This window comes from Rattus norvegicus, chromosome 9, assembly GCF_021556685.1.
Source record: "Rattus norvegicus strain SHRSP/BbbUtx chromosome 9, alternate assembly SHRSP_T2T, whole genome shotgun sequence".
NCBI classification, from domain to species: Eukaryota; Metazoa; Chordata; class Mammalia; order Rodentia; family Muridae; genus Rattus; species Rattus norvegicus.
Genome location: NC_141542.1, coordinates 113,272,553 through 113,297,184, shown reverse-complemented (window position 1 = coordinate 113,297,184; position 24,632 = coordinate 113,272,553). Strand labels below are relative to the sequence as shown.

At 42.4% G+C, this 24,632-nt stretch overlaps 1 protein-coding gene across 10 annotated transcripts in view; it reads right to left on the bottom strand.

The window, feature by feature from the left end:
- The window catches only part of Pam (peptidylglycine alpha-amidating monooxygenase), a 150,159-nt gene that overhangs the window by 81,104 nt on the left and 44,423 nt on the right, over nucleotides 1–24,632 (bottom strand). For all 10 annotated transcript variants that reach the window (XM_087564780.1, XM_087564779.1, XM_087564781.1 and 7 more), the window contains 2 exon segments: nucleotides 18,935–19,020; nucleotides 17,589–17,672 (listed from right to left, as the gene is read on the bottom strand). In XM_087564780.1, the coding sequence (XP_087420906.1) occupies nucleotides 17,589–17,672; nucleotides 18,935–19,020 (170 nt within the window).

The window sequence follows — 24,632 nt, the reverse complement described above, 5'->3', positions numbered from 1 at the left end:
AATGAATATGACCTTTCAACTCAACATATTTCCTGCTGCAGTGATTCATTATTATTTTCATAACCTCTATCCTGATCTTCTGGTAAACTCATAAAGCAGATAGTTTTGCATATTTCACTGACGTAGAATATCCCGACGTTGACTGCCCTTCTGCTGGAGCTCCCAGGCCTTGGACCACTAGGCCACAAGATAATTAACGTAGGTAAGAATGACCTTACCTCATTTCACTACGTTATAGGTAACACCTGCCTCTGATAAACACCATAATTAAGGTGGAAAGTACTTTTTAGAAAAGTTTACGGTAAGACAGTAACACAATGACCGCCAATATTTTACTGAATAAAACCGAAAGAAACTGGTCAGAATTGAATGAGTTAAGACACTGCCGAGAAAGGGAATTGGGCCTATCAGAACCACATTCTGGGTGAAAAGCGGTGAGATAGCCTCCTTCTGAGACTAGAACTCAAGAGTACGGATGGGAGAAGGAACCGATGGAAAAGTTAACTCAGGGAAGGAAAAAAAATGCTTTAAAAATGTGGGAGCGGACGTAAGAGAAATCCTAAAATGGTCTGAAATGGCAGCGCTGGGTTTGTTTGACCGGAAGATAGAAGACTGGAGACACATTCAGGACAAACACCGTGCATTTGCACACAGCAGTTTTGTTAGAGGGGCAGGCTGGGCTTGGCCTACTTTAATCACACAGCTCTGTGGTCAAGGTTCGAACTTTCAAACATGCCGCCAGGTTTCAGAGTCCTCTCAATGTGACGCAGGTGTGCTCTGGAAGACAGGTGCGCCATCGTGAGCGACATTTTTAGCAGGAAGAAAGTCTAGTGCACAAACGAGATGGGCTAAGAAGCTGGCACTAGATTCACAGCTTTTCGTGAAATTTGGTAAATGTTTTCTTTCTGAAAATTTGTTCAGTTTAATTTTCATTGAATTAATATATTAATTCATTTCATTGGTTTAAGTAAGTTAATTATATTTAATGGAAAAAAATGTGTATTTTTGTGTTTGTAAACCATGCACATGCTTGGTGCCCAAGGAGACCAGAAGTAGGCACCAGGTCCCATGGAATGGAGTTATAGATGTTTATGAGCGCCCGAGTGGGTGCTGGAAATCCAGTCTGCTTTCTCTGGAAGAGGAGCAAGAACTTTTCACTGCTAAGCCATCCCTCTGGTTCATTTTATTGTTTTCTTTTTAGTGGGGGATATACTAAAAATTTTTTAAATAAAAATGCTTTAGTTTAGGGAAATGTATCTTTAAAGTTATGAATTTGGAACATTTTAGATAGAAGAAGTGGAGGTATTCCCCACTTCTCTGACTTACAACAGGAAGAGACAGAAAATAACGTGGGGGCTCAGAAAACAAAGTCAGACGCCTATTTGAAAAGGAATTACAGGGCTGGAGAGGAGGTTCAGCAGCTAAGAGGACTACATTTGAAAATGGCCTGGGTTCAGTCCTACCACCTACAGGGCAGCTTATAACGTGCTAGAGCACCAGTCCCAGGGCGTCATAGATCCTTTCCTTACCTTCACACACACAGCATACATAGGGAGACTCACGAACATACCCCTATACATGAGATAACTAATTTAAAAGATTATACTTGAAAATTGTTGTTAAAGATATTGAATACAGATGTTCTCAGAGAGAATAATTAGAAAAGTTTTAACCAGGCAGAAACAGAGTCATCTGTGAAGTAAAGAAATTTTAGTGAGATAAATGCCATGGTCCAGTTCAAATAAAATTCCTGGATTAGAAGCCTTGAGACTGTGAAGAAGGTCACAATGTGTCAATATGCTGTTTCAAGACCACTGACTTTTAGTAATAACGTTCCTCTTGAACACATCCGAGGCCAACTATGTTTTGGACTCTGGACTTAGAGACAGTCCAATAAGACTCCTTACTTGCAAAAAAAAAAACAAAAAAACAAAAAAAAACAAAAAAACAAAAAAAAACCAAAAAAAAACAAAACAAAACAATGAGGCTAAGTTTGGTCATGCTGAAACCATGGCTCAACCCAGATTTGTGCAACAGTCTTGAATGCTAGTCTCTCGATGTAGTTCCATGTATTCCTACGAAAAATCAACGATTCCCTTCATTGAGCTTGTCTTCAACACACTCTCTCTCTCTCTCTCTATATATATGTGTGTGTGTGTGTGTGTGTGTGTGTGTGTGTGTGTGTGTCACATCTTTGGGACACACACAGAGACGAAATGCCTGATCTTTATTGTGCTTCATATTTATAGAAAAGTGCATACAAGGCATTCATGTTAGAGGAATATTTCATAGATGTTGTTCTTTTGTAGCGAGGGAACCAGTGTGAACCAACAGGTTTCAAATACGGAGAGGAGAGCTCATGCTCATTTACTCGATAGCAGATGACACTGAGGATAAGTCGTTATGCCATTATTTCCCATTTTAGTGGATGTGTATGTATAAAAAGCTTTAGTAACGGCAAGCGCCATGAAGAATATAATTTGAAATACAATTTTAAAAGGGACACGTACAATAGCAAAGTTTAACAAGCACCTAGGAGTTTATCCCAGCTCAGGACATCACTACAGAGCTAATGGTTTGGTTAAGCCACCACTCCTAAAACATAGTCAAGCAATGGAGAAAAAAAAAAGAGTATTTTTTCAGAGCCTGAAGGAGGCTCAAAATCAGCATCCCACCAGAGCCTAATCCTGAACACGATGAAGACTGGATGGCCACTTCATAAGGCTCTCAGCTCGCTTTTGATGCGAAATCATTCTCCATTGCGTGGCTCAAGATGGATAACCACAGTAAGGTATTTTATCAACTGTATAGAGTCATAGACTTCAGAGCTGAAAGGAACCCTGGAGGAGATGAATTTCAAGTCTTGCCTTTCACGTACAGGGAAAAACAGGCTTCAGAGAGACTGAGTGTTGCTCAAGGAATTCAAAAAACTGGTGAAAAACATATATCAAGTCTAAGTCTCCAATGTTAATGTTTATCAAGCATATTTCCAAAACAGAGTTCTATAAATTTCTTACAGACGTCAAAGGCATTTTCTTTAGGAAATATTCCAAAGCAAAAATAACGGACTCCAGTTAGTATGGACAAGTAGCCAGTGGTACTTAAAGACATCCACTTAAGCAGGAAGCTAAATTCTCTTAATGGGAAGTAAATGCATGGGATATGAGGTTATCCATCCCAAACTATTTAGCTTGCTTTTCTAATAATAGCTTGCAATTCCTGCTTGGATTCATGGCTAAGCAGTAAAGTAAGTCTGTAGAATAATGCATGACCATAGACCATTCCATCTCAGGGTCTTAGAAGTCTGTTGGCTTCTCCTAGTTTTCTCTCTAGAGAGAGCTCTCCTTCCATGAGCTCATCCCGTCCTGGTTGTTTCCTGCTTCAATCAAAGAACAGGTCAACCATAGATCCTTAGGGAACCAGGGTATTGTTATAAACTATATCCCACTAATTGGAAAAGTCCTTTAGAAAGCCAGTAGAAGAGACTTCAATTCCCCGTACTCCCTTCGGAAGGGAAGGGAAGTGCGGAAGTACATTCCTTTCCTCCTCTCTTAAGCCACGGTTTGGATAATGGATACTTTCCTCTTAGAGCTATAGAAAGAAAGGGCCAGGACCATTAACAAACGTCAGGAAAAAAAGGGAGGTGACATCTTTAACAAGGACACTCGTGTTAGAAAGCAAAGAGTTCCAAATTCTATCATATCTATCCACCCTCCTCCCTCCCAAAATGTTCTGAATAGAAAGAACCCTTCTCTGTCTTGAACATCCAAACAAAAATGAACAGAAGATGTCACAGCGAGAGCAAATAAGAATGCGTGGATGTTTTAATATCTCTTATGTTGTCTTGATCTTTACCTTACAGTTCTTTGTTCCTTATTAATAACGTTGAATTAATGAGACAGGTGATGCTTTTCTGAGACAGAATCATAGCTCCCAAGGTGATCAGAAATGAGACTAGTTGGGAAAACTTCACATAATTAAAATTCCTTTGAAAATCCCTTCAGAGAATAAAGAGTGATAGCTACACCATCCAGTTTCTTGGCATCGGAAGAGTGTTGTCAATTGGGCTATGGTGTGTGTGTGTGTGTGTGTGTGTGTGTGTAAATACTTTTGTTCTGCTATCTGTACGGGTCTCCTACAGAAGTTATTTCTGTGCAATTACAATTCTGCTCTAGAGACCAGGACACAGACCTGAGAGACCAACAGGAGAAAAACTACTGAGAAAATAGAAGATCAGGAGAAAGGCATCTGATTTTATAAATGAAAGGAGAATATCCTCAAGTTTTAGTTTTTATTTCTTCAAAACATAAACCGGGTCATCAAATTTCTCCCGGAAAATTCCTGGATGCCTGAACACATATTCTCAGAGTATCAGCCTTCCCCCACCTCCAGGCCCCTGCACAAGGACGCCTTCGGCTGTCATAGCCTATGTGTATCTCCTCAGTAAGAAATGACAGAAATCATGGCACTATTACCACGGGGCCCAAACTACACACAGGGTTCCCGAGGCCACTGAAAGCAGGCTTAGGGGGACGAGCTTCAGCACTAAGTGAAGGAGAGTAATGAACTTCAAAAAGGAATTCGCTTTGAAGTTGCCACCGCAGTGAGTTAGCCTCTTTTGATTTTGTATTCACTGCTCCAGGAACAGAAATTATTAGCTTGCATGTGCCTCGTAGCAAGGAAGAGAGGATGCATTTATACAACCTCAAGAAGCCAACTTTTAGAAATGATGGCTCATGTGTTCCCACAAGAGATCAAACAGAAGGCAGGCAGGCTCAATAGCCTATCCTTAAAATGTCGGCGTGAGGGAAGCTCGTGGGGGTGCAACTGCTGTCAGTCTTACCCCATTACCAGCTTCTAGGACTGCAAACCAGAAATGAAACCACAGCAAAAATATTTTTCTTATTTGATTCACCCATCCAGAGAAGTAAAATGAAAGAAGTCTACCAATGCTAGAAAAATTCAATTTTAAAATGTCATGGAATTTTTAAAGGTCTTGTTTTATTTTTTAAGAGTCCTATTGAACTATAATCCATGAGTAAGCACACAGATCAAATGGAACATAATCAGAAATTACACACACACACACACACACACACACACACACACACACACACCCCGCCAGCACACGAACCAAGAAAGAAAAGAACTGTTTCCATCCCCTTCCTGAGACATTAGATTTTAAATTTCTATATCACACAAATCATAACTCCAAACTTAAGAGATCAGAACAAAATCCATGGTGGCACTTTAGAAGTGAAGAACAACAGGACTTGAATAAGACTGATTAATAACAAATAAGTTACAATGGAAGAACAAGACTCCCTCTCACTATGCTGTCCCCATATTCATAACTGACTTTAGAAGAAAAACTCCTGAACGCTTCCGAAGACGGAGAATCTGCAAGGACGGAAGCAGCCTGAAATGCTTTCTTTTGGCCAAAGAGGAAAGGAATGGTCCAGCTCTAAGAAACAGTGCCAGGAGAATTTCTTCTGAGGAAGGGTTGGGCTCCTTTTCCATAAAGATCTCATCCTGTAAATATTTATTGATATTGCTGTTTACTGTCCTCATGTGTTTTACAGCTGTGTTTATTTAGGGTGCACCCTTCCTTTCAAGAGGGAAACGGACTTACTGACTGGTTGCACAAAGAGATTAAGAGTAAGCGGAACTAAGAGAGCGGACTCCCTGTGTGCCACCCTAAATGACTTCCTCTCTTCAGGGAAAGCTTAAAGAGCAGGGAAGGAAGCACCACGTGACTCAGATGCTTACAGGAGCATGCGTGCTCTGTGGAGAAAGCAGCACGGTCATCATTGGCGCGCTTGAAAGTGAACCTTATCCTCTAATTTCGCATAAGTCAGTTGACAAGTAAATTTCTTCTCCTCCTGGTGGCTTGCCTAACAACCACTCGGTACAGTTAAGAACAAAATGCCATTCGCTAATAATTTAAATGGAATCAATTAGGTGACAGGTATTATTTCCAAGTTGTGACCATCTTGAAAAAGGCAGTCTGGGGCTAGTGAGGGGTCACAGTAGATAAGGGGACTTGCCACCAAGCCTAATGGTCTGAGTTTGATCCCCGGAATCCACATGGTGGAAGGCGAGAACCAACATCTGTGAAGACGTTCTCTGCCCGCCATGTGCGCGCTGCGTCACGCAAAATAAATGAAGGAGATGCATGGCTAAGGGCAGCGTGCCTAAAGAAAGATGGAATTAATAATTATAAATATTAAAAAAAAGCTACAAAGGGATAAATGAAGGCAAAGCCCAGGCATCCCGAAAACACGCAAAAGTACACACAAAGCTTGAAAAACTGAAGCGCATTAAGAAAGCTTCTCCTTGTCCCCAAGAAAAAGATCGCTGAAGTTAAGCACTATAGTGCTCTATGCCAAAACGCTTCTGTAAAATCCATGTATTGTAATCCAAATGCAAACTTTGAGAGAATAAATGGTATTGCAATGTTGTACATAATTAAACGAATGAAGGCATGATTTCTGTGTTTAATGGCCAGACCAAGGTGTTAGGAATAAACTGGTCTCCAGTAGAGTGAGAGATGTGTAAGGACCATTCAGCCTTTCATCACGAAGACGATTAACAAAGGCGAAATGTAGACACTAGTGCATCACGGAGCTCACATTTTTATGGAGACACTGAGAAGAAGGAAAAGTACTGAGGGGTGACAGGCATCATTTCTTATCATTTCAAAGGCACTGAGTAGTCTAAAGTCAGCAAGTCATTCAGCTCACAGGAAGCCACTGGTGTTCAGTGAAGGCCACAGAAGGAAAACAAGAACTCGTGATCTTCTGAAATCAGAATATCAAACAACGTCATGTCAAAATGATCCCAAGGAAAAGGGAAATAACTACCTCATAATCGAAAAGAAAAGACACACACAAAGTGAACTAAACTACTCTGATCTTTCCTCCCAGTTCACGTTGTTCATGAGTTCCGGTCTAGCTAATCATGGCTTAAAGGGTTGTTGTAAACGCTGCCTGGGTTACACACTTGCCTTACAAGGGCAGTGCATGATCTTTGGCACACAGGCAGATGAGAAACAACGCAAACTCAATTCTCCCAGTTTTGATAGCCTGAACTGGCAGCTATAACACCCTGGGCTAAACATAACCTTTCTGAGCATTGATTTTCATTTCTGTGCGGTGGAAGGGTTAGGCTAGAACATTCCTCCTCTTTCATGTCCTTATCCTATTACCTGTTCCTAGTCTCCGATTTTAAAAATGGATTGATATACAGTGCACAAAACCTACTGGTTTAACTATTTTCTTTTCTGAAGATAAGTGAATTTCCACTGTGACAAAGCAGTCCCCTCCTATCTCTGAAGACTCAGAGGCCTTGGGCAGGTAAATCACTCTCTCCTGGACCACTGCCGCTCTCTTAGAGCTCACTTCCGCATTCCTTCCCTGACTCGTCTGCCAGTCATTTATATCACCTAGAAATTTAAAAATAGAGGGCATACTGGCTGGTTTTTGTGTGTCAACTTGACATAAGCTGTAGTTATCACAGAGAAAGAAGCCTCCTTGAGGAAATGCCTCCATGAGATCCAGCTGTAAGGCATTGTCTCAAATAGTGATCAAGACAGGGAGAGCCCAGCCTATTGTGGGTGGTCCCATCCCTGGGCTGGTGGTCTTGGGTTCTATAAGAAAGCAAGCTGAGCAAGCCAGGGGAAGCAAGCCAGTAAGTAACATCCCTCCATGGCCTCTGCTTCCTGACCTGCTTGAGTTCCAGTCCTGACTTCCTTTGGTGATGAGCAGCAATGTGGAAGTGTAAGCTGAATAAACTCTTTCCTCCTTAACTTGCTTCTTGGTCAGGATGTTTGTGCAGGAATAGAAACCCTGACTAAGACAGAAGGTTATCAGCTATTCTGGTGTTTTCAAAAGGCTTGCACTGGGGCTGGATTGATGATGGCTCAGTGGCTGAGTGCTAGCCGCTCTTCCACAGGACCTGGGTTCTGTTCCCAGCATCCCTGCCAGTAACTCTAGCTCTAAAGAAACCAATGCTCTCATCAGACACATACATACACGTGACACTCACATGTAAAGTACAAGTAAATAAGTCTTAAAAATGTTTGACTTAATTAGGTAGGAAGCAGGGATAGCTGTACACCCACACAGGGATGTAAAATGGAGGGGATCCCCACGAATGTCACATGGGTGCTGTGAGTGGCTTTTCTCATAGTTTCCTGAAATCTAAAGTTCAAATTCTGGGTAAATGTTGAGGATAAAAATAAATTTTCTTTAAAATTTTTAAGTGGAGGTAAGCGAGGGAAGAACCCGACAGGAATTAAATGCATTTTCTTCTTTCAAAGTTCCCCTTTTCTTAAGAGAATTGAGATTTAATTAAAAATATTTTGGTAAATGAAAATTACTCTGTTCATGTCCTAAACCCAGGAGGTTACCCGGATATACCTGTAGTATGGGGTGGGGGGAGAGAACTGACTTCAGTCCTTAATAGTAATATTTGAGCTCCTGCTGTCAATATTTAGTTTGCATAAAACTCAACTGGAAAGCCTGTTAAAATGTCATTTTCCTGGGTCTAATGGTGTGCTGATAATGTGTGGGCTCTGTGGGAAAGATATGCACATGTGTGAATATATGTTTACTGTAGGTTTTATTCTCAAAAATATGCAGCACGCAACTTATAAAAACTGATAAACTCTACCACGCGCCTTATTGTAAATTCCAAACAGTTGAGCCTCCCGAGTTCTTTCCTTGGGTCTTTCTAAACATTTTCACAGCTTACCTGTGGCTATAAATGGGCAATGTGTAGTTCCGGCTAAAATATTTACTGATGTTTATGGAAGCAATAAAGATATATATTGGAACTGCATTTGCTCTCGAATCACAACAAAATATTTGCTGTTGTGAAAATGGGGGATATTATAATAATAGATTTTTATTTATTCTAGTCATTCTCCATAATCTGCATGGGTGTTATTTTTCAGTATTTTACCTCCTCTAAGCAAAAAACAAAAACAAAACAAAAAACCCAAAAAAACCAAAACAAAAAACAAAACCCCAAAACAAAGACTAAAAAACCAAAAACCAAAAAAACCAAAACCAAACCAAAACAACATCAACACCAACACCAGTATCTAGAGAAGAATTCTTCAGTTTCCGTGATATAAAGATTTAAACTTTCGCTGATTTCTCATCACCAACACAACCTTAGTCATGAACACGGTGTTAGGAAGAGACGATGACTATTTCAATGGCTGGAGTGTTTCCAACACGGAATGGGAACAAGAACAGAGCTAAGAGTACAACAACAATGAGGAGATAAATTGTCAACACTTACTGCTCTTTTAAAGCTAGAGTCATCTAGTGGTGGGACAGACCTTTAATCCCAGAACCAGGAGGTAGAGGCTGGCGGATGTCTATGAGTTCCCGGCCACCCCGGTTTATAAAGTGAGTATCACGACAGACAGGGCCACACAGAGAAACCCTGTCTCCAAAAAGCAAAGCAAAACAAAACAAAATGTTCAAGGGCTGACTGATTTAACAATCGAGAGTATTACATGTTGGTTCTTGTAACATACTAGACAGTATCAGAACAGCACAGCCCACACCCTGTGGCTCTGACATCATGTACATTATCTAGTAGGTCTATCATGAGGCAGAAACTTATTTTTCAACCCCAGAGTCTTATGTAAATCGTCCTCAGAGTAGATTCTCTTTGAGCTTCATTATGCACTTCAGAGGTGAATCTATTAGGATCTTTCGGTTCATTCTAATTCTTTTAATGAGACCTCAGAGTAGTGCTCTTGTTAAACCAACAACCACAACATAAAAACATAGCATTAAAATAGTAAGCGTAGATAAGGAAATGAGGTTTGTTAATTCACTGTAGAGGGTAAATTGTAAAAAGAGTGATTTGTTGAATAATTTGTCGGAATCTCTTAAAGTTTAAAGACTCTGTGACTCTGTGATTCAAAATAACGCATCTAGATATCTACCCCTAAGAATTTGTGATCATTATTCACTGCAGAAGAAAGAACTTGAACAAGTCTTGCAGAGGCAAGAATTTTTCACGCTTGCATGGCAGAATTTTTCTTTCCTTTAAACTGCAGTGTCACAGATTTTCTTTTTGTTCTCCCCTCCCACGCCCTGATATGCGTACGTGCGTGCGTGCGTGTGTGCGTGGGTGGGAGCATTTGCGTGCTTACGTGCTGGCTCAGTGTACCTGTGGAGGTGAGAGGGCCATTTGCAGGAATCACTTTTCTCCTTCCTCCATGTGGGTCCCAGAGATTGCGCTCATGCGCTGAGTGATTTTTACCAGATGCCAGCGGAGATTTTTTTTAATAAGTAAATGAATCCAAAAATGGTTTAAAGTGACCCAGTTTAAATACAAGGATCCACAGCAGCATTCGCTTTGCTGAGGAACGAGTCAAAGGCTTGGGAAAGCATACGTGGGTGAAAGCTGCAAGGGGAGAGAGCAGAGGAGGCAAGGGAGAGCAATCTTTGATCCAATTTCCCACCAACTCCGCACTTAGGCATCAGAGAGCTGGGAGCGCTCGCACACATTCAAGTGGAGCGTCTGCTCTAAGCTGGAATGCAATCATTTTAAGTGCCGCTGCCCCGCCACCACTGATCTCTGCTCGATCTTGTTGAAAAATGCATTAGCGAGGGATTTTTTTTTCCTGGGCTCACAATTTCAAAGCTTCTTCCCAATACCCCTGTGGCCACAGCCTAGTGAGAGCTGGAGAGAGCTGGAAGCAGGGGAGATACAATTCCATTCAAATTCCGTTCCACTTCACCTTGCTGCCCCTACCATTCCTGCAGGCTTGCGCAGCTAAGCAGCTTCCTCTTGGAGGTATAAGCATTTGTGGGCCTACTGACTATGCTTGGGAACATCCATTGTGGGAAGCTAAGAGAGGAGAAGCCACACCTAGAGGGATCACTGGCACGGTGGAACAAAGTCCAGTCTGAAGGCTACCAAGTCCCGGCATTCATGTTGCCATAATTTTATACAAACAGCTCCCCGCGAAGGTTCCAACTCAGTTAACTCTACATTCGCAGAGGAGCTAAGTGAAATGAAACGCAGGCGCCAAGCGACCAAATCTAAAGCACACAATTAGAATATGGGAGAAGGGTTGCTATAGGAAACCAGCCTTCTGGGTTAAAAACCTTCTAAAGTACAGGTGACTGGGGCCCAGAGGGATGGCTCAGTGAGTGACAGCTCGTGCTGCCCTTGCAGGGTATATCCTAGTTTGGTTCTTAGCATATCGGGCGCCTCACAGCTGCCTGAAACTTCATTTCCAGGGGATGTGATGCCCTCTGTTGGCCTCCAAAATCTCCTGTCACCCGAGATTATAATAATAATAATTATTATATTAAAATAATAATAAAGCAGGCATGCACATGGTAGTTTTATAGTCCCTTGTTTACTTGCTTTCGTTAGTAGGGCTATTCTTTTATTTGCATGTACTTGTAATTTAAAGGGAATTACATGAGGACAGGCACTCCACCTTAGCCTCCATGGAATGCAATATTTGAAATGAAATAAGCATTTAAGTTGTAGCTGGACAGCAAAGGAAGCCACAGAGACAACAGGAAAGCAAGCAGTCACCGTCAATATGCCCAGTTACATGGCAAACGCCTGTGTACCATCCTAGAACACGAGTTACTGTTTGGTGTGATAGAGCAAAGTCATGAAGAGAAGAGGGGTGGCGGGGGGTAAGAAGACTCAGAGTTAACAGTCACTGTCAATGGGCTTCCCACTGGCACTTACAGCAGGCTCGTGACACGCCACATCTAATTTAGCTGTGTAAAGCACATCACGTAGTCTGCGGTGACACCCAGCCAATTCTTTTACTTAAAATTGTATCATTTTAATTACATTCATGTGTGTGTTTCTCTGTGCGGGTCTGCGCACAACGGAACAGGTGTGTGTAGAGGGCAGAGGCTGTGTCCACTTTAGTTACCAGCAACTGTAAGCTGCCTGAATTTGGTGCTGGGACCTGATCTACCAGCCTCCGCAAGGGCAGCACAGGCTTCTAAACGCTGAGCTGTCTTTGTAGCCCCTATCTAAATGGATTGATAGTACTTAGGGGGCTGGAACCTGGGCTTTCTAGAAAACGTCGCTGTTTAAAAATTATCACACTATGGCATACTACAGCTTCCATGGTAAGAATTTTTTTTAATGTTTTTATTTTTTTATTTTCTTTGGCGGAGAGGTGGCAAGGGTAGAGGGCATCTATGAAGGAATGGGGAGATGAATGGGACTCGGGTACATGATGTGAAATTCAGAACAAAATCAATGAAAGTTTAAAAAATAAAATAAATAAATTATCATTCCCAACGGGCTCTCACAAAAATTTTATGATCAGATTTTATTTATATAAGTCAGAAATTTAGAAACGTTTTTTTTAAGAGATCACATTAAGGAGAGCTTAAAAGATATCTAGGTTTAATTCATTTAATTTAGAATATAGGTGTTAGCTCCCTCTCAGGAGAATGAATCTTTACCTATACTCCCAGGAACATCCTGAAATGTAGGAAATGCAGGTGTATTTTTTGAGGGCTATGATGATGGTGTGGAAACAGGAAGCGTTACATAACTAGTACATGTCTCACACCGTGACTGACATGTGAATGTGTCTAGTTAGGTACATGTGTCTGTGGGGCCTTTCTACTGTAGCTGGAGACCTGCAGACAAGGGATGAGGTTGGTGTCTTGGAAACTTTGCTAAAGTAGAAAATGGGGTTCCATACCTGGAAAGAGATTCTGACTGTCATCCTCACACCTTTGCTCTTCAGATGGGGAGTCTAAGACGCTTCCAACCTGAGAAGGAACCTACTGTTCTACCCAAGTAACTAATGCCAGGGAACCACAACAATGAGAAGGCAGGTTTTAGCGAGACTCCCCTAGGCTAAAAAACCCACAGAAAAGAATTCAGTAACCCTGAAAATAATCTCAGGAGAATTTCCTTTTCAGAACAAGATTTTGTTGAGGAAAAAAAAAAGACAAAAACATATGCTTTGTGGAATGCACTAGCTACTTGTCCTGTTGCTATGACAAGAGGACGCTTAGGGAAGATATGGTGTTTGGGCTCACAGTTTAAAGGGACAGTTCCTTAGGGGGGGATTATAGGAGCAGGACAGCAAGCCAGCTGGTCACACCTCTTCAGGCAGGAATGTGAGAGCAATTTGAATGCTCTAGCTTAGCTTTTTCTTCTTCATCCAGTCTAGGACCCAATCCCACAGAACGGAGTCGGCGTGCACAGTTACGGCTACAGTTAATGCAGGGCGTTCCCACCTCAATTAACACAATCTAGAAGCCGGGGAGGGCATGCCTGGAGGCAACTCTCCTGGATGATTCTATCCTGCCACGCTGCTGTAGGGGAGGAAGGACAGAGTCCCTGGCCCTGATTCTGATTTCCTTAAGGACAGGTTTGTTTTTGTTTTTTGTTTTGTTTTGGAACAGCTGAACTGTAAATAATCAGAGCTGCTTAGGGAACAGAGCACCGGAACATTCCTTACAACACCGATGGACAGTGTAGTGTCCGCTCTGTGTCTACACTCTAATGCCCCTTTTATACTGTGGACAGTTACAGCCAAAGGCTCTGCCTAGCCAGTATCCCCTTGTTTCTCTGGGCCGCCATGAAGGCAGCTAACATGGAGTGCTCAGACTGTGGCTTCCTGTGCCCACACTCCTGTGTTTGCACTAGTGCTAGAGTAAACGCTGGCTGGCAGGAAGGGTGGCACATCCTGCGTCAGCACAGGCCTGCCTGTGAGTGGCATTTAATAAAGCCAGCTGTTTTTAGACGAAGCTTTTACAGCTTCACATTTGGTGTAATTTACAAAGCACGCAAGCGTTGACTAGAATCTCACAAAACTCACAGTCCCAGACTTTCCGGCTCTAGGTTATACCGATTCTCCAGGATCCCACAAATTTAAGGAGATCCTTTCCTGGTATTGAGGAAGGGTTTGGTTTGTTTTTGTTTTTTGTTTTGTTTTGTTATTTGTTTTTTTTTTTTAAAAAGAAGTCAATTCTGTAAATGGAAAAATGCTTACTTAAGCCAAGTACCTTCCCACTTTTCAGAAGCAAAGAGAAATTTCCTGAGTGATACATGAGAGGCCACACCATTTGTATACACAAAAATACCTAACTTTTGGGGTTGGGGATTTAGCTCAGCGGTAGAGCGCTTGCCTAGCGAGCACAAGGCCCTGGGTTCGGTCCCCAGCTCCGAAAAAAAAAAAAAAAAAAAAAAAAAAAAAAAAGAAAAAATACCTAACTTTTAAGTCATAAAGTTAAAATCCTCATCACCGACTTCACTGGTATCCAGGTACTGGCATTTTATAGGCTCGTGCACTTGCACGCACAGTTGCACAGACGTAACACCCACACTCAACGCATTTTAATAAGCAGAGGGTGTTGTTTTCTTTCTCCTCTTCTGACTGTTTACGGAGGGAAGTAAAAGACCCTGCCCAGAACCTATTTCAACATCAATGACTGCTTGGGGAATTCGTGCGGGCCTGAGCCCATTCACTTGCCCAGGAACCTGCTGACAGCTGATGTCGTGGGAGCACAGAGCATTCAGGAACACATCCTCAGGAGTAGCGTGGTGATTCTCTTTTTCGAATGAAAACTGTCTTGTGAAGACAGCCATTATCATTTTCTCCTCAGCGATGATGCGGCCTTTGCTTGTTCACCGAGTCTCCTTTTCCCCCTTTGTTCCTTACCATCCTCCCAAACGCCATGCCAGCATCACGTATGTATACTCTGTTCGAGCGTCATCATTTACTCTTGCCTTGCTAGCTGTCAATCGTTCTGTAGTAACAGTTTCGATGGTTCACAGTCTGAACCTGGAGCTCATTTTAAAAATGCCTCATCATTTAGAAAACTTCTACTTTTAAATGATATATTTTTATGAAATGGAAAGACTGTCTTTCGAAGCAGGATGATAGTTTATAAAGCCTCCTAAAACCGCAGTGGGTTTACCAAAGGCTGATAGTCTCGAGTTTTATAATTCAATTCCTCTCCATCCCAAGCCAATAAATGTAAATAGTCTATTTCATTATTTCAATGAGATCTGATACTCTCCCAGGTGCTTACTTAATGTGCTATACCATCTAACACTTAAGGGACAAGATGATATCTAATGGCACTGAATGAATTACGAGAATTGTTCTTTACACTTCTCTATTAGAGTAAGCGATATACTATTTTTTTTGTTACAATGAGCTCTGTGAATATTAATGCTAGCAGTTTCTATATACCTTTTATATGGCTTCATTTTGAAAAACTATTCTAGAAGAAGAGTTACCATGGTAAAATTTCTCATCTGTCTCTTACAGCAAGAATAATTATATGCTTATATATTAAAATATCAGTACATTATTACCCTACTATTAAACATGAATTATAAAAATGAACTCATCAGTAAGAAATTAAATTATTAAAGCGTTGTGTTTGCTAACAGCAGTGCATGCCATCCATTTTCTCTGAGGAACGCAGGCAGCCCCTGACAGGAGCTCTAGAAAAATCTAGGAGGAATTATGTTGACAGTAAAGTTCAGTGTCTCCCAGAGGGACAGAAAATCTGGTTTGTATGTACGTGGGTGTGCCGAGCGGGTCTGGCTGTGGGACTCAGGGATGGCTTGCTTGCTATTTCCAAAACGAGAATTCCCTCAGTTTCACAGGCGGCCTCAGACGCTGCAGGTCCAGGTGATGGCAAACGCAGCATTCTAGAGCAAATGGTCGCTGGCCCTGTTCCTCAGACACAAACATTACTTTATTCCTCTGCTTTTGGTAAAACTTTGTCTCAGCAGTCTGCATGGCTGGTAGCTTGAAATCAAGTTCTGGTGCACAGATGAAAGGCTGTTTTGTCATAACTGGAGTTACTTTCTAATATAAATGCAAATTGTATTTGTAAGTCAGATTTGGACACTGGTCTGTAGGCTCCTGCTTACCTGGTGATATGTCTAATTAAAAATTTTAAGTTACATACAACTATTTCTTACAATGAAATTTAATAGAGGAAGACAGGATAATGATCTGGTTCTGAGGGCTGACAATCTGCAGTCTTGCCACCACGTGGGGCTCTTTCAAGAAAGGATCTAGACTGGTGGTTCTCAAGCTGTGGGTCATGACCCCTTGGAGGGGGGGCAGTGGGCGTTGAACGACCTTTCACAGGGGTCACATATCAGATATTTACATTACAATTCATAACAGTAGCAAAATTACAGTCATGAAGTGGCAACAAATTAATGTTATTGGGGTCATTATAATATGATGAACTATATTAAAAGGCTGAAGCCTTAGGAAGGCAGAGAACTGTAGCCCCAGAGTGTATTTATTCATAGGCACAGAAAAACAGACAGATTTCTAGGACTTGTAATTGGATGGAAATGAAATGTGTTGAAGAAGGAAACGCACGTCAGGCAGTTATGAGACAGATCATTTTATAGGATTCTGGAGGAAGTGTACACCAGCACAGGACAGGACAATGACCAATAAGGCCAAGAGAACTCTGTTCCTATTTATAATCTCATGGAACCAAGAACATGAATTCAAAACATAGTTGGAGTTTGGCTACATGCCACAGAGCAAATAAGAAGCACCAATTTTGGTTGCCTTGGAAACGGGGCCCATTCATCATGTTGATGGTTCTATAACAGGAGAAGGGGCAATTAAATGAAATGCACACTGAACACTGTAGAAGGCAGATCTGGTTGTTCCTCCCAGCCCCATGCTCCTGGAAATGACTCAGACTCAAAATCTATTTACAAGTACCTTGGTCATATAATTAGGCTCTCCTCTGACTAGATCCTAACCTAAAATAACCCATTTATTCTGATCTACATTCTGCCACGTGGCTGGTTACCTGAGCTCAGGTGCCATAGTTCTGTCTCATCACATCTTCCAGGGCAAATCTCCTACCTTGCACTATCCCAGAATCCTTTCTGCCTTCCGGATGTCCCACCTCCTATTTCCTGCCTAAGCCATAGGCCATCAAATTTATTATTGGAAGGTGCCACATGCATACAGACGTAAGTCATTTTTTCCTAGAGACCACAGGTAGAGCAACTTGTGTAGGAGTATTTAGCATGTTAAGCCGTGGCTGGGATCCTTGCCTTGGTGCAGTGGACAATGGAGGAACGCAGGCAGTGGTGGGTGTGGATTATATATGAAACCCAGCAGTTTGAGGCTCCTCCCTCTCCCTCTCCCTCTCCCTCTCCCTCTCCCTCTCCCTCTCCCTCTCCCTCTCCCTCTCCCTCTCCCTATGTGGCTTGCTCACAGTAAAGTACATAAGTCAGCAGGTCACTTCTATGCTCTCTAACAGTAGTGACGGGCCCTAGTGACTCTTCTGATAGGCACACAAGTGAGCAGGTAGACAACGCACTGGAAGTCAGCAAAAAACCCGAAAACAGTGGGATGGATATTTGCCTTGTGATATAACTTTTCAAAACAAAGCCATCCCTCCATTACTTACAAATGAAATCAACTAAAATCTCTCTTCCTGTTGGGCCGAGTCTATGGGAAATTCTTCATTTTATTACACAGATAATTGCAAAACTAATTTAAGTAAAAAAGTAGCGAACATTTTCTTCAGTTCTAACATTTCTAAACTCACCTCGAAAAGCACTGATATCGCCATAGTGAACTTGAAGGACGAAGTATTTGCTTCCAGTTTCTCCTCCAACTCTGAATCCAACACCTAAGTTGTCATAAAACACGGCAAACTATCAATATAGAAACTGATGCTTAAATGAGTGACAATGGTAATTTTGGACTACTGGTCATAAAATACACAGGAAATAAAATGACTTATGCCATATAAAATCAGCATAGAGGAGATGAAAGAAACTCCATTGGCCATAATATTTAACCAAAACTCAGAGAGAATCTAGTCATAGCTCCCAACATAAACCAGAATGGTTCCTAGTCTTTTAGCCAAACAGATCACTCATTTTGAAAGGAACAAAATTCTGTTCCTGTTGACTATTTAGCGAACAACAACAAAAAAAAGATTCTATTTTTGTTTAATAAATATTCATAAAAGTTTATATTTTCTAACAGATTATAGGAGATAGAATCATAGGAGTATCTTAGAGTGGCTATTTTCTTTCCCATATGACAACAAGAGCCTTCGAAAGTGACAGAGAGGAAAGGAATTGCCAACTAGATCACAAAGCCCTGTGTCTGTGGACGGCCTTCCCGTTTATATGGAGCTTGTTAACTATGTGTTTAACATCCACAGACACTCTAGTCACAGGCTGAGAGAAGGCAAATAACACATCTAGGAAAGACCTTCCGGGATGCTCAGGCCTGTTGGTGGGTACATGAAACCTGCAGCATCCATTTTCAGGCTGATTTGAAGCAATGAGAAGTAGAGTTCCATTAGTGGTGAGGACATGAGCTAGGGAGAGTAGACTGGGTCATACGAACCCTTAAACCATCTTCGAACCACAGCACATGCCTTCTGCAACAGAATCATGCACCTTCTTTGGTATTCTGAAGCATTTAGGCAATACGAGAGGGTCTGACAGTTCTCTCAGACACCAGAAGCTACCAACAGTTTTCAGGCAGAGTCAGAAGGCTCTAGGCTTGGCATCACATTAAATACCCAGGTCTCAGGACATGAAAAAAGTCTGATGCTGAAACAGCAATTTATTTACTGTCTAGGGCTCTCTCGGCTCACGAAATGTTCGGGCTGTTGAGAGCTGAAGTGCCTCAGGCCAAAAGGTGGCTTGAGGAATACTCGATTATTTTCGAAAGGCGATCCAAACTGTTGAGAGGGCAAACCACTTACCAAAGACGTGAGGAAAAGCAGCCCAACTACCTTTCAGTACCAAGCAGGTACCTGCCGGCACTTTCACTGAGAAACTGCAATGCGGGGACGTCGGCAACAATATGCTAGAACGGACTCTGAAAAGCCGATGAAAGCTAGTTAGGCTATCCAAGACATGTCAAACAAACCTTTCGGGAGCCGGGTGGGGGGAGCATTCCTTGCCCAGGCATATAGAATATTGGCTTTATCTGTACAGGTTCCTTCATCACAAAACCTGAAAGAAAAAAGAGCTGCAATGACTACGGAGGCCATGAAATGCACAAACAGTGCCCGTATTTGGGCAGGTATTTCAAAGTCAGACACACCGATATATATTTATTGTCTTCTCAGGCTTAAGATCCCAAGGAAGGCTGGAGCAATTTCTGCAAATTTCTGAATGGAGAAAGCACTGAACAGGGAGGTGAAGCAAGAAGGTTTTGGATGTTCAGCCTGGACCTGGATACGTCCTATGTGAAGTGCATTCTCTGCAATCAGGTGGATGGCCTGTCATGAGGCCAAACATGGCAGTGCATAAGCCAAGGCTGATGCTGGGGCTCCCTAGACAGAGGATGACAAGAATGTCACCCATGTTTGCTCTCTGGGGATTGGGGAGGTGATGTTAATACAGTTTTGGCCCTATCAACAACTGTGTGCCCTCAGGAGGATCAATAAAACATGTGCACACACTTTGGGCTTCTGTCTACACTACACACACACACACACACACACACACACACACACACACACACACACCTTTTAAAAAGGACTGAACACTGGCTTGCATTTATAAATCATGTCATCATTTAGTTTCCTGTTTCAGTTTTCTCTGTAAATTCGGGGGGAGGAGGGTACTTTCCTCTGTGAATCAAATGAGATACAAGTGGAAGGCTCTTTACATATTAAGGCACTATCCATTGTAATGCACTATTTAATGAAACAGCTTATAAAAACGGTCACCCAGTGAGGATAGGCGTATATGGCTCAGAGAGCCCTCAAGCACAAAGCCATGTACGACCCCCCCCCCCACTGGACCACCCCTAAGAGTTGTGCTTCTTCGATGTGTCTATCATCCCTTGAGAGTCCCGCAGCTCATATATGGAAACCCCTTTGACAGGGCTCTAGTAGTGATGTATGCATGTACAGTAACTCGCATAGTCAAGACCTCTGGCAGACCTAATTTAATACATGATAAGTCCATGGCAAAGTGCATCGTTTCTAACAGTAACTCCCAGTTTGTTCCGTTCTTGTATTAGATTTGTTTAAAACACGGTCAGGCTACATTTTTTTAAAAATACAATGAGTTTACGTTTGCGTTTTGGAAAATTGGGGCCAAACAAGGTCAGAGGCAGGAAATAAACCAGATCATAAAGGTTGAAAACTATCAAGAACGAAGGCAAATACAGCTTCGTTGGCAGACATAAAGAAAATATGCACCACCTGTGGTCTGGCGAGATTGGAAAGGCAGATTTCTGGGGTGGCTTAAACCGGTTAGGGGCTGAGTTTACAGACTTGGAAGCACATAGGTTACCTACACAGGAAGTAAGTCCATCTCTCCTTCACACTCTCGGAGTCAGGAATTCTTTTTTTTTCTTTTCTTTTCTTTTTTTTTCGGAGCTGGGGACCGAACCCAGGGCCTTGCGCTTGCTAGGCAAGCACTCTACCACTGAGCTAAATCCCCAACCCCTGGAGACAGGAATTCTTGCCACAGTTCCTGCTACAAATGGTGCTGGAGGTGGAAAAGGGGTGTCGGACGGATAGTGCTACTACCTTTCAGAATTAAGAGTGAGAGACCTGAGCTGGAGAGATGGCTCAGTGGTTAAGAGCACTGACTGCTCTTCTAGAGGTCCTGAGTTCAAATCCCAGTGGCCACATGGTGGCTCACAACCATCTATCTATAATGGGATCCAGGGCCCTCTTCTAGTGTTTCTGAAGACAGTGACAGTGTACTCATATATAATAAATAAACAAGTTTTAAGAAAAGAGAGATCCAGCACCAGGCAGCCCCAAGTGTTATGCTTAGCAAATGTTCTTGCTTCTGTAAATCAGGCTCCAGGGGGACTATGACTGTAAAGCCCATCAACTAGTTGTTTTTTACTGTTCTTATCAACTGTGATACACTAAACATGAAGGACCATTACCATGTGATAATTGTGTTTTGGAACAAATGTTTATGAGATTCCCCCATGCCAAATGTGTTAAAGGACTTAGGGTGTTGGACAGTGCCCAAAACTATAAACGTTTCCTTGGCTTCTTTGTATAATAGTTAAAGAAGCAAGGCTGTCAGATGTGATGGACTTTATACCTCACTCCTTGTGAGCTGCTCAAACATAAAGCTTAGGGCGGGAGTTGTCATACCTTTCAGCAAGGATCATAAATATACGAGTACCTAACGTCAGTGCGATGGCAGTGTTAAGATAATTGTTTTCTATGATATGGAAGTCAGTTTTTAATGTATGACTATGTGGAAGCAGATGGACATAAAACAGAGAACATCCATTTAGTAAATATTTCCAGCTATACATTTATGCCATTTGCTGGCTCAAAATACTTCCCACAAACGAAAACTGAAATGTTGGATACTGCAGCAAAACACACAAGATCTCGGTACACTTCTAGAGGAAACTCCTTTGCTCATGCCATGGTTCTGTGCATTTCCTCGCTTCTCATTTCCGCTGCTCTCTTTGTCTGGGGGATTCCTTCCTAACTCTGTGCTTCTGAAGTAAACACTCAGCTGAGTTCTAGTTTTCCTTCCCAGGGAAGCCTCCTCTGACCTCATCACCAATTCCTGATGGTGATGTCTAGGACCATCCTAGACATCCGCCTAAGCATCCATCTTTGTCAGATGTGGGGGAAGGGGAGGCACCTGAGGTTTGAGGCGATGCCTTCTGCCTGGTACTTGCAGCCCCCGCCATTCTGCCTTAGCAATGGGTGATACAGTCCGCCTCTTTCCTTCTACACGTTCAGACATGTAAATAACTCAGTTGAGTAGGGCTCTGCACTGTCACATATAAACTAAGAACTAAATATTTACGATAAAAGCGAAATCTGAGCACCAACAGGTTTGAGTCATCACGTGCCCGCTTCTCCTCGCCGTCTTAGGAGTACTGCAAACCCGCTGTACCTTGACCCTGACTAAGTCACTGGGCTCGAGCGAGTCCAAAGGTGACCCAGCTAGGCACCAGCTGACAGCGCTGGCTGTCACGCTGTCCTTCATCACAGGTCATGACACTGACTTACAGACAGAGAGTATCTCGGGAAGATAAGCTGTTATTGACGCTATCGTGCCTGGAGATGCAATGTGTACACGCAGTTCTAAAGTCAAACCTCAGGTGCAATCACAATCTCAGATCCTACCTTTGTCAGATCTGATAGAATTACAACTCCGGAAAGTGGATCTTGGAACTACAGAGTTGACTAAGTGGATAAGGACACACACTGCTCTTCCAGAAAACCTAACACACACATTGGGTTCACAACCACCCATGATTCCAGCTGGAGGGCACCTGACAAGTTCTTCTGGCTTCCACAGCCACGGACACACACACACACACACACACACACACACACACTCATCAAAATAAAAATTAAAAAAAAAATCTTAGCTTGTGGCTGGAGAGAGGGCTCGGTGGCCAAGCGTACTGACTATTCTTCCCAAGGACCTGAGTTTGGTCTCCAGCACCCATGGCTGCTAATAACTGTTGTAAGTCCAGTTCCAGAGGCCCTGACACTCTCTTCTTACCTCTGTGGGTACTGCACACAGGTGCTGCTTGCACAGACATGTATGTATGCAAAATACCCACACACATAAAATAATTTTTTAAAATCTTGGCTTTATTAAAACACCTTTCGTGTGTGTGTGTGTGTGTGTGTGTGTGTGTGTGTGCGTGTGTGTGTGTGTGTGTAAATGAATTAAATACATGACTAAGTAATGATGGCTCTCAGAAAGATATCAGGATACTGAAAATAAATGCGTGAGTGAACTAAATGAGGACAGTAACGTGGGATGTCAGGAGACATGAGTTTTGTGGATGACACACCCTAGTGGCACAAAAGAGTTTCATATCCTATAAATAAAACAATGGCCTCCATAGCTTAAAGGGCAGGGCAACAATTAACATTTGAAATTAAGATGGTTCTGGATTCCTGGGTTTTCCCTGTGGAAGCCTCTTCATCTCTCGTCCACAGGGCTTTCTGATTGTGCCAAGCTCTGGAGAGAGCAAGCCCGTCATGTTGGATCATCTATCCGAGTGACCGTGAAAGCTCTCAGTGGTTATACTCCGCTAAAGGCTACTTGAAATCTAAGGTTGCTTGGGCGAGACGCACAGTGACACCTTATCATCTCTTCTGGCTAAAACGATAAAGCCCACATTGCAGGTCCTGTGCGGCTTTGGGATGGTTAATATTAACTGTCAATTTGACAGGATCTGAATCACCCTGGAAACAGCTTCCATGCACAACTGTGTGGGGTAAGTCGGCCTCTGGGCACACCTGTGAGGAGTTACTTTGATCAGGTGACTTGATGTTGTCATCTTACCTACCATTTGTGCCCTGTCCTGGGCAGGGATCCTGGATTACATAGAAAATGGATAAAAGGAGCTGAGAGCTAGCATCTAGCACTCTCTGCTTCTGATTATAGACATGATGTGACCGGCACCTGCCGCCTTGATCTCCCTGACACATGTTTGCTTGACTTGTGAGTTGAAATGAATCCTTTCCCCTTGAGTTGTTTTTGCAAGGGAATTTTATTCCAGGAACAGGAAAGGAAACCAATACAGGTAGGCCTTACATTAGCTATCTAGCAACCCCAACCAAAAAAATTAACAGTTTACTATTAGTGAGAAATGCAATGTAATAAATACTGTGGGTAAGATATGATTACCTTTCGAAATTGCACTGGTCCTAGTCAAGTATCCAGATATCTTTAACTGGTGATTTATAACCAATAGCGTACTTCTGCAAATTCAGATAATCCAAGGGGAACTTCAGGAGTTCCCCAGCATGAGTCATGTATTCCCACAGTAAATCAAAGAACACCTAATCAGAAAACTTAGTAAGTATGGTAGTGGTTTGACGAACAACATCATAGGAATTAGCCCTGACATGCCCCATCCCAACGAGAGGGGCAAAAATGTTTGTAAGAACAGAGGGTATACAGCAGAATTCTCAACCTCAAAAGGGCCCATCTCTTCTAGGAAGGGAGCACACTGCGCACAGTAGGTATAGCTCAGAGTTTCCTCTTTCATAGCCAACCTGGCAGGGTTAGAAGCTCCGTTTAATGGATAAAGAAACATCAATACAGGTTGAGCTAGTTAAATAATGTCTGTGATAGTTACTGAGGCAATACCGGAACCCACGATAATTATATCTTATAGTATAACGTCACTAATTCATTTGACTCAGATATTCATCCTGTTAGAAAGGATGATCAAAACCAGCATGTTTTTTTCTGTGCCAATGCTGAAGAGAATGTCTGATCCTTTGGAACTGGAGCCACTGACAGTTGGGAGCTGATCTGTGCATGCTGGTAATTGAACCTGGTTTCCCCAGAACATCTAGTGCTCTTAACGGCGTAACCGTCTCTCTAGACCCCAAACCCCTCGTGTGTTAGGTATGTTGTGGAAGCTGTCATAATGTTTATAAGCACGGCACTAGCAATCAACAGATGCTAGGGAGCTCCTCCCACCGACCCTGAAACACACGACTAAGATTATGATACAAGGAATATAATCGCTGTTGACTCAGAGTTAAGGACAGATAACGGCTGTATTTTAACCAGAGGTCATATGTTTTCTATCCTAATAGAAGTCATCTACAATATTAAATTGGGTAGAAATCTAGCCTAGCTTT